Raw genomic sequence first — 17,845 nt, 5'->3', positions numbered from 1 at the left:
GGTTAACAGCTTAACAGTGGGTATAGTGAAAGCTGGCCGAGTTCCTTGCACGTGGCTTCTTGGAACCTCTGGGTACCAAGTGCCAAAAAGCTTTCTCATTCTGATCAGACCCACCGATGATCAAGTCTGTCTAGCCCAGGCAGAATCCAGGGAATTCACATTACGTCCAGGAATATACCCCTAAAATACCCTGGCTTGGCTTTGAACAGCTACAGCATCCAAAGTCTAGGTCAGAGCACGATATACACTGCGTTCTTGGACAACTAAAATGTCTTTCTGTTCATCAGGTGCAGACTTTAAACATAGGTTCTATAAGGATACATACTGGTCAAGTCACAGAAATATAATCCATCTGCTTGATGCTTTGACAACTAAGGCAAGCTGAATTCTTTCTGCCATTGATCGTTTGTCCTACTGACATTTCTCTGAGGTCAACCCTGAAGAGCTAACTTGATTGCTTTCCTACTCCTCCATCCCTCCCTGTTACTGTTTTAAATGACCCAGGTTCTCCAGCCCTGTTCTTCCTGCTGCTGGAAAAACTAACTCTATCAAAGACAGTCGTTCTCCTCTTTCCTACACAATTGTTCTCTTGCTTTCATGCAAATTATTTCTCTTGAAGTTAGCCACAAGGTTAACTATTAGTTTATAACCTGCTGTGTTGGTTTCTGCCAGTCAACTGGATGCACTAGGAAGAACTGCAATGAGTTTGTGATCGTTCAAAGAGGCCACTAATCTGCAGTGATGACTGAAATTATGTAGCAGATGTGAGAGACGATGACTACCAAATACTTGTATATTGCATGCTATAATTAAGCAATAATAGTGTCAGAGTGTTGCTTTACAAGGCAATAATCTGAATCCCAAGTGAAATCAAATGAAAAGCTGAAGGTAGTGTAGCTCATCTTGATGAGGCAACTGGATTACCGCTGAACAGCAGCTGGCTGGAGCCATTTCAGATATTGTGCTACAAGTGTTCAGAAATGCCAAGGGAACGTGGTGGGGGGACTAAAACAAAGCTCTAATTCTGCTCTCTGGTATGCTGAGCTTTCTATTGGAAATCACCTGACTTCAGCCACTATGCCTGACTTACCCACGTGCCTAGGAGGAGGCAGACTTTCTAGATATGGGTCACAGAGAATCAAGCTTGAAGGTAGGTGGAAGTATCACAGATATTATGTGAAAGCGAACAAAGAAACTGCAGTGGCATGAGAAACTATGGCTTACTTAAGCTTCTGTGAATTTATTAGCATTTTAATATTTAGACAAACGCCCTTAAGAATTTTGGCATTTTCCTTTTATTACTAGTCTTACCCCAAATTTTGTAACGACTTTGGAAAAGTAGTCAATGACTGGACAATAATTTGTCCTTGCTCGAGTTCAAACAAGATGTCTGTACTTCATTTGGAGCACAACCCTGGCTGTAGCTATAGCTAGTTGGTATGCTGTCTAATATCACTAGGACAAGCCCCTGGCTGCTTTGTGCGAGTTGTCAGTTTACTTTCTGTCCTATGTATGAAGAATGGTGTCCTAAGGGGATTGGAAAGGCTTTAAAATACAAAATAAAACCTCAAACGATTACCATATCCCCTTGCTGAGGCACGGTATGGGTAATTTCTTGTGGTAACAAATACTGAGAGCAAGAGCTGCGTTTTGTCAGTGTCAAATTATGCTTCCTAGGGGTCAGATGTGGCATAGCTCTTCACTGATCAAACTTGACCTGTAGCCTTGTTAAGGGGATAAATACAGTGATGCTGTAATTAATGGATGTCATCAGATGCTTCAGGCACCAGAGCACTGAGCCACTCCATGAAGACGTGTTTTTCTCAAATGACAATTTATTCATACATAAGAGAGTGGGAGGGAAGGGAAAGAGAAACAAAGGCCACAACTCTTTTCTAGCGCAAAGTAATAGACAAATTAAATACTAAGATACAGATACTAAGTGAAACCTCTGCCAAGTCACCTTTTACGGTAGTATCTCTGCCAACACACACCTCTTCACCTTCGTCTACAAAGGGAACAGAAGTTATGTTATAATCCTGTTTCTTCTTCCCCTCCTACTAAGGCACTGACGTTTTCATAGCAGCACGCAGGATAACAGCTTTGCTGATGCAACAAAACTGACATAGTTCCTCTGACAACTTGGTAACACCTAATTGTATTGTGTCCTATCACTGATTCATGTAGTGCCGTCAAACCTGTTGTTCTTGATTTTTCTCTGTACTTGAATCAACAAAAACACATAATGCAATTGTCTTCCCGTTTCCTGCTAATTGTTCTCAGAAATATCTTGAAGTTGTGGGTCTAAAAGCAAGGAGAAGCTTCTACTTACATAGAAGTAAGCCTTCACGCTCATACAAACGCTTTACAATTAATTCCCTGGTGGTTCTTTGTTATATCCTTCCCTCTGTCTATTGGTAGTTACAGTGACTTTCTCAAAGAGAAAGTGTAGGCTTTGAGTGTTGGGGGGAAGAAGAAACCCAGAAAACCAACAACAAAACAAAAACCTAATAGGAAACTAACAGCCCCTGTTTTATTTGCATTTGCTTTAGAGAAGTCCTTTTGTGAGGTCTCCTTTTTCATAGGCTAGAAACTCAGAGCTATTAAGTCTGGCGATTGACTAGCTATGGGAGCTCAAACATGGCTTCCTTAGTGGAAATACTGTGCATGTCACTTAAACATAGCAACGAAGCAGTTGCCAGTTATTGCTAGGAGCTAGGAATGAACTCTTCCATAATAAGCATCTTCACCTTTTGATACAACTAGTTGATATGTCTTGCAGGACTTAGGCGCATAGAGCAGTAACAGAGTACAAAGGATGGTACATAATTCACTAGGAAAGTTAACTATATTGTGCCATTAGAGTCACAGTTATTTCCTTTCTCCTTCTGCACCACATCCATTTTTCATATCGTCATGACTATTTTCTCTTCCTCTTACACTTGGTGATTATACAGAGACAGATTCTGCTAACAGACCATTAAGTTCATCGCTCAGCCCATGTCCTGCAGTTACGCTGACAGCTCAGCAACTGCTGCTGTAGTCCATCTAGAAAATACTGCTTGCAGGAGCAAGGGTTTGTGTATAATACGATAAACTATATATAAAGGTTGACAAATATTGCTTTCCCACTTAACAGTTTTTCTCCCCCCACCACCCCTACCTCATCACATTGTGTGATCCTGTGAGCAATCTCCTTCAGTTCTTTCATGGATTTTTCATCTTGGAAATCATAGGGGAAAGTTTCAGTCCATTCCTTCAGGAGCTGAATGATTTTGGCAGCGAAGGATTTTAGCTTTGCCTAGAAAGAAACAGTGAGTTGAGTACTGACCGTAGACCTTTCTGACTGCAGAGTAAATTAGCTGATGAAGGTTCGCATAAAACTAGAGCTACCTTTGAGGATACTTTGCATTAGTAGTAGGTGAAGGGGATTAAAAAAAACATATTTAACTGGCTCAGTTAAATATCCTAAATAGTATGGTTTAGCCTCCTTTCATGATAGCTTCGTAATGTCTCTCACCAAGCAGTTTGAAGATATTTTCAAGGCTAGTTGCATAAAGGCAGGGAGATGACAGAATAGTTTAAATGACTTACTTGATTGAAGTCAATGGGACTTAAGCGGATTTATGCCATCTGAGGCAGCCGTACCTTAGCGTTTGAAATCAAATGCATACAAACTCCAGCGCTCTACCAAGCATCTTTCGTAAGAAACGTTCACAAAGACATTTTTGTTCTATAGAATTTATCAGACCCTCCAGATTGTGCTGTATAGTAAAATAAATGAATGACAGGAAAGATGTGTGTTCTCTCCATGATATCTAAATGAAAATGGACTTTGAAAATAGAAATATTGGCTCTTACTCAAAAAGCTATCAACCACACAAAGGAGAGGGAGAGCTATTTTTAAAGTTTTTCTGTTACCCGTGAATCTTCTAAGACTTTTCATCAGTTAGACCTGAATTGGATGCCAATTACTCCACTATTATAGCAACAGGGAGCAGCATCAATAAATCCAAGGGAACACTCTTGTAAAAGTGGGAGTGTGAGTGCTAAGGATGTTTTTAATGGACAAGAAGTATCAAAACTTAATTCAGGTTATATTTACCCTCCTACCCAACTTGTGACGCACTGAGGAAAAAGGAAGTTTTCATTTGTCTTTATCTTCCCCACTTGTGTAAGCTACCAAAGTCCCACTACACAGCGCTTCCTTCTCCCCACGCGCGGCGCGCTTCCCTCATTGCGCTCTCCGTCAGTGGTTACAGAAGGTGACTTAGCATGTGAGTGTCGCTACAGGAAATCAGCCTGTTTTCTTTTAGGACAAACAGAGAATGTCTTCCAAGAATTGGTAGGAGCTCCTGCTTGGAACATCATCTGATCATAGTACGTCCCAGTTTATTTAATACAAACCAAAAGTCAAACTAACTAAGATATTATTTTTTTCATTTTGTTTCACATCTCACTTGTATGCAGTCAGTGGGAATATGAATAATGATTAATAAGATCTCTAATGATTAATAAGATCTCTGATCCACGCACCTTTGAATCCTCAATCTGAAAATAAGCCAGTGTTCCTTTGCTCCTTGTAAGTCTGAAGGGAATTTTCTTGGTTTTGCTTTTTCAGAGCTGCAAACTGCCCTCTGCTAGCATGTTTTTCCTAGCTGGTTTTTATTGATAGCATTTAACTGATCCTCACAGTAAAAGAAGTACAGAATTGTTGGATAGTGAGGGCAAAAAGAGAACACGACCATTCTCTTTGCCAGCAGCAGGCATTCCTGCAAAACAATCTCTGCTAGTGCTGCTTCTGTGGAGTCCAGCTTCAAGGGATTTCTAAGCAGTGTGGGACAGAGCTCCAGATCATAGTTTGCCTCCAAAATCCCATTGTCACCTGCCCTGGGGAACGGACAATTTATCCTTCTTTGCTAGGAAATGCATGGAGCCGGACGTTATTAAAAGAATAATCTGTAGGTGGTGATAAAGAATTAATTAGCCAACCAGTGTGCTTCCGTTCAATTAAAGTTAACAGGTATGTGCCTACTCCACTTGTGTTTACCAAAACCTGCTACAGATTGGTTTTTGCTATTAATTATCCTGACTATGTTTGTTTTAACTTTTGAAACTGAAAAAGGAGAGATGGGGGTGGGAAGGTTCCAAAAAGCCTTCCTTAGGCCATGGCAAACATCTCTGTATGAACGCTGACTTCCCATCTCATTTATCTACCCGTGAGTTACTAGGATTTGCTTCCTTCATGATGGAAAGCTAGGCATCTGTTGCAAGACAAACCACAAACCACGTTACTCTTCCTGTAATTACTTTTCAGGTGTAAAAAAGCTTAATGTTTTATCAGATGCTTTTAATGCTCATGAAAATAAGGTATGCTTTCTGAGAGTCACACAAAACCATCAGTATAGCAAAACATGAGATTCCTGTTTCATGTGCACTCTGAAGCCCAAAGTGGCGTGACAGGCTTGATGCACATAACTTGTGATATAATCTAGATAGAAATCACACAGATATGCAGTAGCAGCACGTGGTTTCCTTTTTGTCATGGCTGTAATAAACCTACCAACCTACTTTTTCTGTGGACAAACTCCAGATATGAGCCTCCCCTTGTGAGGCCTGTCAGAGTTCTCTGGAGTCTGTGGGAATGCTTCTCCCATAAATATTTCTTTGAGAAGAAAAATACTCCTATTAAGTACTGTGGATCAGCCCTGTTCTGCATGAGACAAGACAGACAGTGCTGAGAAACAACTGCCAATTAGAAAGGAGGGCAATGGCAGTACTGTGCTTGTAGGAAAGGGAGGTTTAATGACAATGACCCAGTTATATGAGTATGGTTTTGATTTTTGGTTTTAAAAAGGAGACCTTGCTGGAGACAAAAACCGAGGGAAGTAATTTTTGAAGTAAATTTTGAAGGGACTTGGGTATTCCAAGACAGGCTTGATGGAATCTAACTTCTTTCTCTTTTTCTTTCTTTAACTTTTTATTGAAAAAAAACCCACCTACCTTCAAGCACCACAGTTTTAACAACAGGTTTTCCCACTGAATAATAGAAGTGCTTCTTTTTTCTCTTTTTGTGACAATCTTGTTTGGGTCTTTCCAATCTCTAATGCGCTTATGGAGAGTTACATCTTATCCTTTATGGTCAAGCTTAACTACTGACGTGTATATTATAATTGGTGCCTTAAACTGAAACCCTTCCTTTTTATGAGTGGCCAAAAGGACTGCAAGCTTGCTCCAAGACATCCCAGAGTGTTTTTCTTTTTAATCCACTCTTCTCTGGGTTGTTTTCTATAGGACTCTGGCTAGCCAGTGACATAAACAAAGGAACGATAGGTATTGTGGTGCGTAACCTCAAAACCTGGCTCATTGCCACTCCTTTGGCTCGCGTGCTATCCAGGCAACAAGTCAGCCAGCTTCTCCTTTTGCTTATGCAAATCTCTTACCAGAAATTATTAGAGCTGCTTTAACTACTTCTGTCAGCTATTTCCTGCTACAGAGCTTCTTAATTAGAAGGCGCTGGTAGCTGATGGTACCTTAATGGGTTATGACTGTGAATAGGTAGAGTGCCTTGAGTCTAGAATTCCTATGCTGCATGCGAAAAGAGCTTTTATTTGTTGCCAGATAGAAAAACAAGTTTGTGAATGCTAGTGGACAAATTATTCTGTAAAACATGCAGGTGCTTGCAGTAAAGGACAGTAAAGCAGTTATCTGAGATGTCAGAAGCTTAGGTAGCGCTGCCCAAGAATTTTGTGTGTAGTGCACAGGAAAAGATTTCAGGTTATAGTAAGGGGGTAGTAAGGGATCAGGGGTGTGGTAGGCAAAGCAAGGAGCAAAGCATGTAAAATAAAGCAGCCTCCCCCGAACACTCACGTTTTATTGTCACCCTGCTGTTTGTTGGTTTTCCTGTAGGCCCATTTCCAAACTGTCAGCAGCAGAAGCTTTAAGAGTGTGGGTGTTTAGAATGTGAGCTGCTCTATTTTACATCCTGTTGTTAGGATGCAATGGTTTTTCATTTTAGTGTGGAAGCCATTATTTTTCTCACACGTCTGCTGGAAAGCCAGAATACTGCTACTTTACAAGTGATATCTTTAAACAGCCAGGTGATTTAGACCCCAAATACTGTTTCCATTTTAAAATCTCCTAAGTCTCTTGTTATTCACAAAAGTTTCATCTTGTATCCCGTTATTTTTAAATCCAGGTATTTCACGTAGGTATTTTGATGCTAGCTATTGACAGCTGTCTTCCTCTTCATATGTCTACAGATCAGCTCTATTCATTTCACATTTCAGGTGGTCCCCACATATCTTACAAGTTCCTCCCACTGTTGTTTAGCTACACGTTGCTAAGGAACCACTACAATTTACAGAGCATCAGTTTGAGGTTGCTCAGTTGTGAACTAGTTTGGCAGTGAATGGTTATCACCTCTGTGTACAAAGCTGGATGCGGTGGTTCTTGCACCTTCTTTCCTCAACCCCTTGAACTCCCCAGCACTTACGTGATGAGTTACATAGCTATTTGCCGAGTAGGTCAGGGGACTGACCTGCATGAAAGTCATTTTGCACGAAGCGGTTAGTTTTTCCTGTGGAGTAATATTCTGACGTAATATGAGACTGCACCCAGGAATAGTGAGGGAGAAAGAAGCCCTTACGTCAGTATTGCTGTCAGAAAGTCAGTATTGCCAAACCACAGGGTTGCCTTTTGTGCTCCCCACTCAGAGACCTGATACAACAAGGAGGAAACAAACCGGGACTATCAACGTGCTGAAGATTAGGAATGTGAGCATGTAATTTCTCACCAGAGAACAACGGATCCAAAACATGCCCAGGATTTGAACAATTTAGGTCTTTAAACCAAACTGGGTCAGTTTATGATATGCACTTAAATCCACCTAAGTCTCACCATTATGGAGAGTGGGTATTGCAAGGCTTTTGACTGAAATTGAAGTACCGGAATAGCCCAAGCTGGGATGCAAATAAGAGTGACAGGGATGAAATCAGCAAGTATTTAATCAGTTGTAGTAAAACTGCCTAGTCATGCATGTCAGCACAGGCTACCATCTTGAGTAATGCATCCCTTAATTTTCATGAGAGAACTTTCTGATTTACTGTTACACCAACTTAAAACACCCCAGCAATAACGTACAGCAGAGCACTCAACCCTACTAGGATGGTGAGGGTGACTGGAGAAAGAAGAACCAGATTCAAGGAAGACCCTACTTGGTGAAAGCCCAAAAGGGTGAAGTGACTTGCTGGGCATGTTTCATGGCAGATACACGTTCCCCTAGCACACAGCACCAACCTGTAGCTCATGAGCAAAGTTATATTTCCAGCTACTGTATCTGACTTGTAAGGTAGTATGTAACTTATGTTTGTGGCTAGCAAAGAAGCAGCAGTGCTTCAAGGAAAAAGACCCAAATAAAAGTGCAACCAGTATTACACAGCAATTACAATTTCAAATCATTCTTTATCAATCTAATTAGCTTTACAATGAGGAGAGAGTGGGAAATAAATGACAGTAGCACGGCTAACTGAAGGACATAATGGTTCATTTACCTTTTCTGCCTCAGTCCCCGTTTCTAGCTGCTGCTTCTGTTTAATGCATATCTGCCCCACTTTAGCCAGGAGCTCATGTGGGTGAATGAAGACTCGTGAGCTCAACAGGAAAGTGAAGATGTAAGTCCTCTGTGGAAGCAGAGAAGGAGAAAAAAAAAACACAACCCAATAAGTTAGCAAAAAGAATCTGTCTTCCTTGGAAAAATTATTCCATAACCACAAATCACAGTAACTTTCCTTTGTTTAAACTTTATATAATTTTTCCTTTCTCCAGAGATGGTGGTCTCTTCTAGCTCTGTTGAAAGGAAATGCTGTAGGCTTCAAGGCTGTTAACCATGGTGTTTTCAGATTCCCAAATTACTTCCCATTAAAATGCCAAACTTAATATGCCTAGTCATCGCTCACCAAACAGACAAATGAAATCCATCCAGCATAGGGTGTTATGCCTCTTGAACACAGCTATTTCTGCTGCTTTGTTTCTTTAAGAGTGATTGTTTTTCACTGAGCTGCAGAAAACTGCTTCATGTGTATTCCAAACCACAGCTGTAATTTCTTCATGGATGTTTTTTTTAATCTTTTTTTCCCTCACAATCACTGACACACGTTTCAGCTTAGATTGTGGCCATATGACAATAATTTAAGCTTGACTTTACGTATTTGGGGCCTGTGTCAGAATCTTTTGGGTATGAACACTGCTAATAAATGCCAACAATTATTATTTCTCATTAGAAATAGCCTCTCCATTTGTATTTTAAAAGCTGTGATGCACTGTATTCCAAATTGTACTCTGGACAGTTTAGTTGAAGCGAGAACACCTTTATGCCTAGTCTTGCTTCAGTGTTGGAAACTTGGCTTCTGTATTTGAATGTAACTGCCTCAGTAGCGACAGCAGCATCTCATAAGCACTTCTGTTTTTCCTTTAGGCTTTTTGACAAAATTTGGAGTTAGGGAATTTTAGGGGATCTCCTTGACAATGGATTTCCATTAACTTTTGTTATGTTTGCAGTGTGTACTGTTACTTTGTACTGTGTTTTTAGAAATGTGATTTGGCAGGTTGCAGCCAGGTGTGCATATAAATAGTCAATGTGCGCATATACCACCTTGGACTGGGCGAGTAACTGGAGAGACCTAAACGTTTAGACCAGTTGTCTAAAATATGGCATCTCTACTATTAGCTACCACATTCTGCTGCTTGCAGTCTCTAAAACGCACTTGTAATTAAAAAATAATGGTATCTTTAGGACTCCAAAAAGGTTATGGGGCTTCTCTCTCTAATCACAATAAAATGTGCTATTAATGAAAAATGTTTCCCCTTCTTTAGTACTCAGTGTGCTCTAATATAAATTTACCACTGAAAACCTCTAAATATCAGAAGGGGAAAAAGGAAGCTTTTTTAAACAAAATAAATACAATTAACTAAAAGGCACAGTGTTCCGGGAGTGAGTGAACAAAGTAATGCATTAAGCACATATCTATTAAACATCCAACTCTGTCCTGAGCTTGTAGAGGAAGCTAATGAAAGAACAGAGTGGAGCGTGATAAAGCAAAGGAATTTAAAATGCTCATCCTGATTTGAAGATCTTATTAGCGCTGGGGTTCATTTATTAAGTCAGGAATAGCATTAATTCTCTACAGTCGAAACTGGAGTTAATCTGTACTCTGTCTCGTCTATTGCTTATGGATAGGGGAAAAGAAGTGGAGAAGGGTTAACTGGATGGATAGCTTGGGTCAGGTGCTTGATTAGGGCTTCCACTGATGCCTACAGAAGATTGACAGCTGGGGCCACCTAATAATTGGGCTCTTGGTGACTTGGACCAGGTGGCCAGTGTGATGACTGGACACCCATGGCATGGCCTCCCTTCTTGATGGCATGGTTGCCAACACCCCACACAAGTGTACGCTGATTCACTAAAAGGGGACTTGGTTGTGCCATGGGACAACATATCATGTCTCTTATTATGCATGTGAGAGAGGTCCCTAAAGTGATACACTCTCCAGTCAGAATGAAAGCATGAGAAGTGTTGGGTTGTAACATGTTGGGGCGGGGGTTGGGTTTTAGTTTGTTTTAAACTATACCCGATTATTCTCAGCTAATTTTTGTAGCCAATTTTGGTGTTCATTTCTATCAGTGTTGTCCTTGAATGTAAAACTGAGTCTGGACTACCTGGGAAAGGAATTTAACTGTTGGGTGTGTCAGCTGTCACTGGGTTGTGTGAAAATTTTTGTTCTGGAAACATGAAGCAGCCCTCACTTTTACCCTATTTTGCACTTGAGAGAGATTGGGCGGTGGGGCAGAAGGATTTTTATACTTCTATCTGTTCCCCGTGTTCTTGTTTTGGGAGCTTAGAAGCCTGTCTGAAAAGATGCCTGTACGTGTAAGCAGTGGGGAACCACAGCTTAAGCCACGCTGCCCTGCCAGTGACCTTAGCTCTGATAAGCTGGAACACATTCTTTTAAAGAAAGATATAATTTTGCTTCTCATGCTAATTCTAGTGTTGGTCTCCTTAGTGGAAGTGTGTGTGATGTGGGACAGCATTTACCCAGAGCGGCTCTGAGGAATGCCCGCTCAGAGTATCCTTTCCCTTTTGTTATACTGCAAGAAAAGTGTGACCCAGATGCCCTGTGCTTGTATTTGGTCTCTCTGATAATATTTCATCCGATGTTCAAAAACGTGCCAAACTGGCAAGATGCAGGAAGATACAAGGCTATAAAAGCATGTACTTTCTGTTTTAGGCTTGCTGATGTCTCTCTGTAATCAGTAATATCCGTACTGGACCCATGCAATACTTTTCCAGACAACACTGGACTACTAGGTTTTAGAAACACATTATTACTACTTCTGGAACCCGCCTACTATATTTTAGTTACTTAACTGGAACTAGGTTCAGTACTTTGGAAAAGAAAATTGTTCCATTATGGTCAATCAAGGTATGCTGGTTTCCAATATATTGGTATCTAATTGTGGGGACGGGGTTTGATACTTTTCGTGCTTGTGTTGGCATACACAAGTAGTAACTGCAATTAGGAGCCAAATTAAAAATGACAGGTCTGACAGCAGTGTTGACCTCCAACTCCTTGCCTCTTTGCTCACAGCCACTCCCTCTCCAATAGAGAAAACTCAGGCTCAAGTAAGCCGTATGTTTCAGCTTAGCAGTAGGTCTCAGGGGTTAGGAACACAGTTCTCCTGGATAGGAAGTATTTCATACTAATGTCATATGCCTTATCTAGATCAAGGATTTCTGTAATTTATTGCACCTGTACCACTATACACACGTAGGCTAAATGTTATAACAGTGTAAAAGCCTACATACTAGGTTTAAAAAAAAAAAACAAACCACAAACCCAAAAAACAAAACCCTCTCATACAGGCAGTCCCCTAATCATAAAGGTGATGGGGAAGGAAATTCAGCTATGCAGCTAGCTGGTTTGACAAAGAATGATTAAAAAATGCTTCTATAAGCTATGAGATTGAAAGTTAAGCTCCATTTATCCTACAAAAGTGACAGGTATTTGGGAGGAGAGGCAAAAAAAAAAAAATATCCTTTCTGCACTTGAAACAACGTAAGCTGACACAAAAGGGGCTTGTGCTTTACAAGAGAATAAGAAGCCAGATTCCTTTAGTGCCTAAAGTTGTTGCTAAGAGATGAGCTGAATTATATTTAAAAAAAAACCTGAGAGAGCGCAAGCGCAGAAGACTAAAGAAGGAATTGTTACTCTCTGACTGAAGAATGCACTGATGTCTTTGGGGGGGAAGAAATATTTTCTTTGTGCACTCACTGCTCATTCTGGAACTTCTTGTTTGTGAAATATTTTCTTGAAACATATTCTTGCTTGGGCACAAGAGTTACAGGCTGGTACATTCCATTCCTAACCTCCCGAACTCCTCTGTCTCATGAGCATACTTTTTTTTCCTGTGTGCTGAACAAGTCCCTGTACACAAACAAGCCTCAAAAGAGCAGTACACAAATGTAGGCCCTTATCTTTCCTGTCCTCCCGTGCCTGTCTTGTGTTCTGCCAACATGGCAAATACATTTTTGTTTTGCCTCTGTAACCATCACAGAAAGATACTCTGTGTTTGCTTTCTTCCCCGCCCCTTTTTTGCTGTCTGGAAGGTTACTGTGATCTTTAGCTTCACGTCCACACGGGCGGGAACGCTTTCGAAGCGTTGTGTTCGGATGTACTAATCCAAAAATTGGGACGAGTACTGCAACTTAACAGATATGTCACTCCAAAACTAGGGTAGCCTCTGCTACTGTTACCAATAGCTGCTCTTGGTGCAAATTAATTGCTGATGCCTTACTGCCTCTCTTAGCCTGGGTAGCCAGAGACATGAGACTGAGAGGTGTTTACACCTTTTTTTTTTTTGGTATTGGCTACTCTTCTGCCAGGATATCAGTGCAAATGGCTATGGCTCTAACCCCCTGTGGCAACTTCCCTAAAAATAGAAATGAGCATGAAATTAAGTAATAAACATGCAACTGAACTGAAACAGGCGGCTTGGATTTGCAGATGACTCAGACACAGCTCCTTCTTTGTGTTGTTCAAAGCTTATTTATCTACTCATTTTATAATTAATCCTTTCAGCTAAATGGGGTGATCTGATTTAACTAAAAGAATGTGTCCTGCTGTAGAGGAGATGAATTTGGTTTAATGCTGTTTTCCACCTCTCTCTCCCTGGAGTTCCCTTGATTGCTTCTGTTGTATCTCTCTCAGCTGTCGGTTTGCTGTCTATTTGAACCGCAGCCTCCCAGGGCGGGGTCTGTGACTGCTTGGTTTGCAATCCTCCCTTGCGCGGGGTATGGGATAGTGCCATGGAAACGAGCAGCATTCCAAAATAAGCTATAGACCCCTTCAGTAATGCTCACTTTATGGAACCATTTTCAGAGCAGCTGTCTTACAAATAGATCTTATGTTACAAGGTACAATAAGGGATGTGCATTAGCAGCTACTTAAAAAACTTAGCTATATTCCAGAAATCCAAGCAGAAAGTAACTATATTCTAGTATTACACAAAAGGACAAGGAACTGACTCCTCGGAAGGCTTAACTGCAGCAGCCTAAAGAGCTATTCCATTGATATACCACACCAGTTCTACCTGCTGCTCTCCTCTGCACCTGTTCTACAATACCTATTTGGGGACAGGGAGCAGAAATTTAATGTCTAACAATGGTTGCCCCTCTGTGTCTTATTTAGGACTTGGTACTAAGTCAGCATCTGTCAAAGGTAGCACAATTATACATTAGCTGTATTTAAATGCAAAGTTTAGGATTACGTTTCAACCAGAATATTAAAACATTGTGGTTTTGCTTTTTTTGATCTTCTGCTGGCTATTGCTGGAAATTCTGGTGCTTATACCCACTGAACTCTCATATGGGGAGTCTCTTTTTTGAGCATGGTGATTGTGAAGACGGGTGATGTACGTGGGTGGGACTTTTATCGTGACTGATGTGAAACCACAGTAAAAAGGTCTAAAGAATTAGGCTGTGAAACGTACAAGATAACAGCAAGCGTTAAGTTCAACATAGACATTAATAGGGATTGCACTTTCCTGCCCCCCCGTTAGGCTTTACGAAGAGTTGGGATGCTTCTGCCATAGCCACCCCTTTCTCAGAGCTCAGTTGGAGTATGTGCTATATAGCCTCTCCGATCTTTGGCACGTTGTTTAAATAACATCTTTCATTAATGATACGAGGGGTCATTTTAAGTGATAGTGATCTCTTAATAATATCTCAGGTTCAGAATCTTATCACATGCCCTGGAGTTATAAGTAGTATTTACTTTAGAGGACTGCACTGAGGATATTTAATCAGTTGCAAAATAATTTTCAGGCTCAGGAACATATATTATTATAGTGCTGGCCCATCAAAATGGATTAAGAAAGAGAGCATTTTAATTAAAATCTATTTTTGGTGGTTTTTTTTCCAATGGCCTAACTAGGAGATGCATAGAAAATTAAGGAGGAAAAAAAATTACTAGAGCTGATTTCAGGTCTGCTTCCCTAGGTAGGAGCTGGTTAGTAGTTAATCTTGGCTGTATTAGAGCTAAAGCAGCTTAGAGGGATTGAAAATTCTGTGGCTAATACTGCTTTTAATTGGTTCTTAAGGCACCCATTTGGGTTCAACACAGCTTTATCTTTCAAACAAGTGTTCTCATTTGAAAACAGAAAGGAGAGTATCCCCATTGATCACCATCCTTAGCGAATGATAATTGCAAGTAAAAAAACAATGCATCTTAGCCTACATCTTAATCTTGAATCAGATGGAGGTAGAATTTCTTGAGGAAGCACCAACCCAGACACTAATGCAGGAAAAACCATGGGTAGAAAAAAACCATTTCAGTGCCTACTTACGTCTGGATAATAGTCCATGGTGGGCACCAGGCGCTCTATCAAGGCCTCCAGTGATCCAGAAACAAGGTTCCCATCCTGATAAACAGGGTCCACGCACCTCTCTCCCATATCTGGCTGCACTTGTCCACTACAACTGGAACCAAGCATGCTGGAAAATATTGGTGTCTGGGGCATAGTTTCCTGCAGAAGCGGGGGGGGGGGGGGGGGGGGGGGAGAAAAAAAAGAGAGGGTTAAGCTTTATTTCAGGATGTCTTATGTGTGGGTTTTATAGAGGCATACATTAAACACAATTACATATTTGACTGAACGCAGCCTGGGCATTAGTGTGAAGTTCTGAATCTGAGCAGTCGCACATCTGTAAGCTGGCTTTGGGGGTTGAAATGCACTTTAAACTATGTCATTAAGGCTGTAGATGGAGAAACTGTATTTCCTTCACTCCACTTGTTTTCTCCTTTCTCTGCAGTTTTCCCCTGCCTCTTTATGCATAAAACTACAGAGGGATCAAAACACAAAATGCTTTCTGAATTTCAAAGATACCGAAGCAGTGCCTTACTGAACAAACAAAAAATACCGCGCCTTAATGTCCCTCTTTTTGAAGTCAGGTCTTTGGCCAAAATACTCGACTTGTGATGATAAATCCCTTACTACTTCTGTAGCTGGATGTAATCCAGGTCTCCACAGAAAGGCATCTTCTCCTGCACACAGATAGCACTGGAAACAGTGGGGGGCATACTGGCTGAACAAAATTGTGTGTGCGTGTCCCTTTTTTCTTGGTACGCAAAACCATGAACTGAGTGGAACTGAATGCTGTGACCTATACTGTAATATACAACTCTAATAACAGTCTCGTTGGAGATTTTTGCTTAGGAAACAAACCTGCTGTCGCAACACACAAACCACACGAAGGTTTGGGGTTTCCACCTCCCTCCCTTGGCCACAAGCTATATATATCAGTACACAGCAGTTACCAACTGTGAGTAAACCCTGGGGGTTTTTGTTTGTTTGTTTTAAACTGGCTACAGCTTAAACATATGCAGAAGGCTAAACAAAACATCCTGCTACTGTATGTAAAGATTGAAAATATTATTCAGCATCAGTATCAAAACGGTTCCCCCTGGCTGCTGAAATAGTTAAGGCTGTTTAGAAGGTAAAGTGGAAAGAAGGCGGCGTTAACTCTTTAGCTGCTGTCTCATCCTCTAGGAAACAAACACGATAATGTCACACTCTGAGAAGCACTTATGTAGACAAAAGGGATTAGGCCAGTACCTTTTAAACTGACAGCTGTTTCTAACTGCACTCTTGTCTTAGGCACAAGTCCTCTCCCTCCCTTTACCAATTTCTCAAAAACTAATTTAAGAACTGGAAATCTTAAACGCTACAACGGGTTTGTTTTTTTTTTTTAGGTAGCACTTGAAACAATTGCAGAACAAAACTGTACTGTATATACTTCTAATGCAAGGCACATTCTTCACTTCAAACTCTCCGAAGTGATGTTTACAACCTGGGATACAAAACATTGCTTTTTAAGCTCCGATGAACACTAGGTGCATTAGTAAGGGGAAAAAAACCTAACCCAAACCCAGTATTAATGACACTTGTTCATCAAGGTGACAGATTTACTTGCATCAGGCTGATAAGTAGAGTTGTTTTGTGGCTTTAACCTGAAGACCTTTATATATTCAGATATGATACAGATATAAAGGAAGAGTAATTCCCTGTGAATTAAAATATAGAAGCTGTTCAATAGCACAGGGAGACTGCTCTGAGGAGCAGAGTCCAGCTTCAGAAGTTCAGGGCATAGACTCGGCGTTTTCTGTTTTTGGCATATCACAAGAAACGGAAAACCAACAATTCTGCACAAAGAGGCGCTAAGGTTACTCAGTATTTCAGACTTATCTGCTAGGCCTAGGCTTTGCAGTACGCGGCCATCGGACGAACCCCCGGAGCGTACGACGGAGCAGCCGGCTTTGCTATGCACACTATGCGACTCACCAGTAATTTGGTTTGTTTTCCCTTTTAAGGTTCACAGCAGCAGAGCTGAAAGCTGCTCCTCAGGCTGGACGGGCTGCGATGGGCACTTCTGCCTAATAGCATGAAGTTGCAGAGGGTTTTAAGGGCAGCTAACACCCACTGAAAGGACGCTTCGGGAGCGAACGCATCCCGCTCTACCAGCAAGTGTGTTAAACTCCTTTAAGACGTTCGTTCGGCATCGGTTTTGTTCCTGGAGCCCCTTTCCGGGGGGGAGCCTGTCCCGACCCTCGCCGGACGGCCAGGCCGGGGCTGAGCGCTGCCGCCGGGGCTGGCTGTCGCCGCCCCCCCCGGGGTACCCAAGGGCTTCGCTCCGGGGGGACCCCCGCGATGAGGGGGCGGTTAAAGCCCCCCCCCCCGGGAACAGCCGCAGCCCCCTCGGCCCCGCATCCACGCGGGGCTGTGGAACTCACCGCACTCCCCGCAGGCACACGCGAACCCCCGGCTCCCCGGGCAGCCCCCGCGCCGGGGCTGGCGGCCGTGGGAAAAGAGAGGCTCCGCCGCGGGGCGAGCTCTGAGGAGAGCGACCCCTCACTGCCCCCCTCCCTCTGCCCCCGCGATGGGGGCTCCCCCGCCGGCTCTGCCCCGCCGCCCGACCCGAGGCGCTTACCCTCATCTTCCCGGGCGAGGTGTACATACGCGTGGGCAGGGGCGGCAGCGCCGGCGGCCCCGCGGCTGACAGCTCTGCCCGCCCGCCCGCGGCGGAGCGCCCGCCCCGCCCCGCCGCCCGTGACGTCACGGCCAGCTCGGCGCCCCGTTGGCTGAGCCCGAGCGTGGCCGGTTCAAACGGAGCCGCGTCAACGGTGGGTGTGTGGGTGTGGCAGGGTTGCACGGGTGCTCGCCTCAGACGTACTTTGCCTTGAAACACGTCATTTTTATCCCCACCCTGTTCGTTTTGGGACCTTTTTTACCTCAG

The 17,845-nt window shown here is 42.4% G+C and overlaps 1 protein-coding gene across 4 annotated transcripts in view; it reads right to left on the bottom strand.

Moving 5' to 3' along the window:
• The window catches only part of RASGEF1A (RasGEF domain family member 1A), a 176,631-nt gene that overhangs the window by 10,175 nt on the left and 148,611 nt on the right, over positions 1 to 17,845 (bottom strand). For 2 of the 4 annotated variants that reach the window (XM_064464869.1, XM_064464871.1), the window contains 3 exons: positions 14,902 to 15,081; positions 8,553 to 8,681; positions 3,164 to 3,301 (listed from right to left, as the gene is read on the bottom strand). In XM_064464869.1, coding sequence (XP_064320939.1) covers positions 3,164 to 3,301; positions 8,553 to 8,681; positions 14,902 to 15,081 — 447 coding nt within the window. Of the gene's footprint in view, positions 1 to 3,163; positions 3,302 to 8,552; positions 8,682 to 14,901; positions 15,082 to 17,539; positions 17,647 to 17,845 lie in introns of those variants that run through there. The other 2 variants (XM_064464870.1, XM_064464872.1) reach the window with 2 other exon arrangements.

This window comes from Phalacrocorax carbo, chromosome 13 (assembly GCF_963921805.1).
Source record: "Phalacrocorax carbo chromosome 13, bPhaCar2.1, whole genome shotgun sequence".
Taxonomy (NCBI): Eukaryota; Metazoa; Chordata; class Aves; order Suliformes; family Phalacrocoracidae; genus Phalacrocorax; species Phalacrocorax carbo.
The sequence above is the reverse complement of the archived record's forward strand: the minus strand, read 5'-3'. Positions and strand labels throughout refer to the sequence as shown.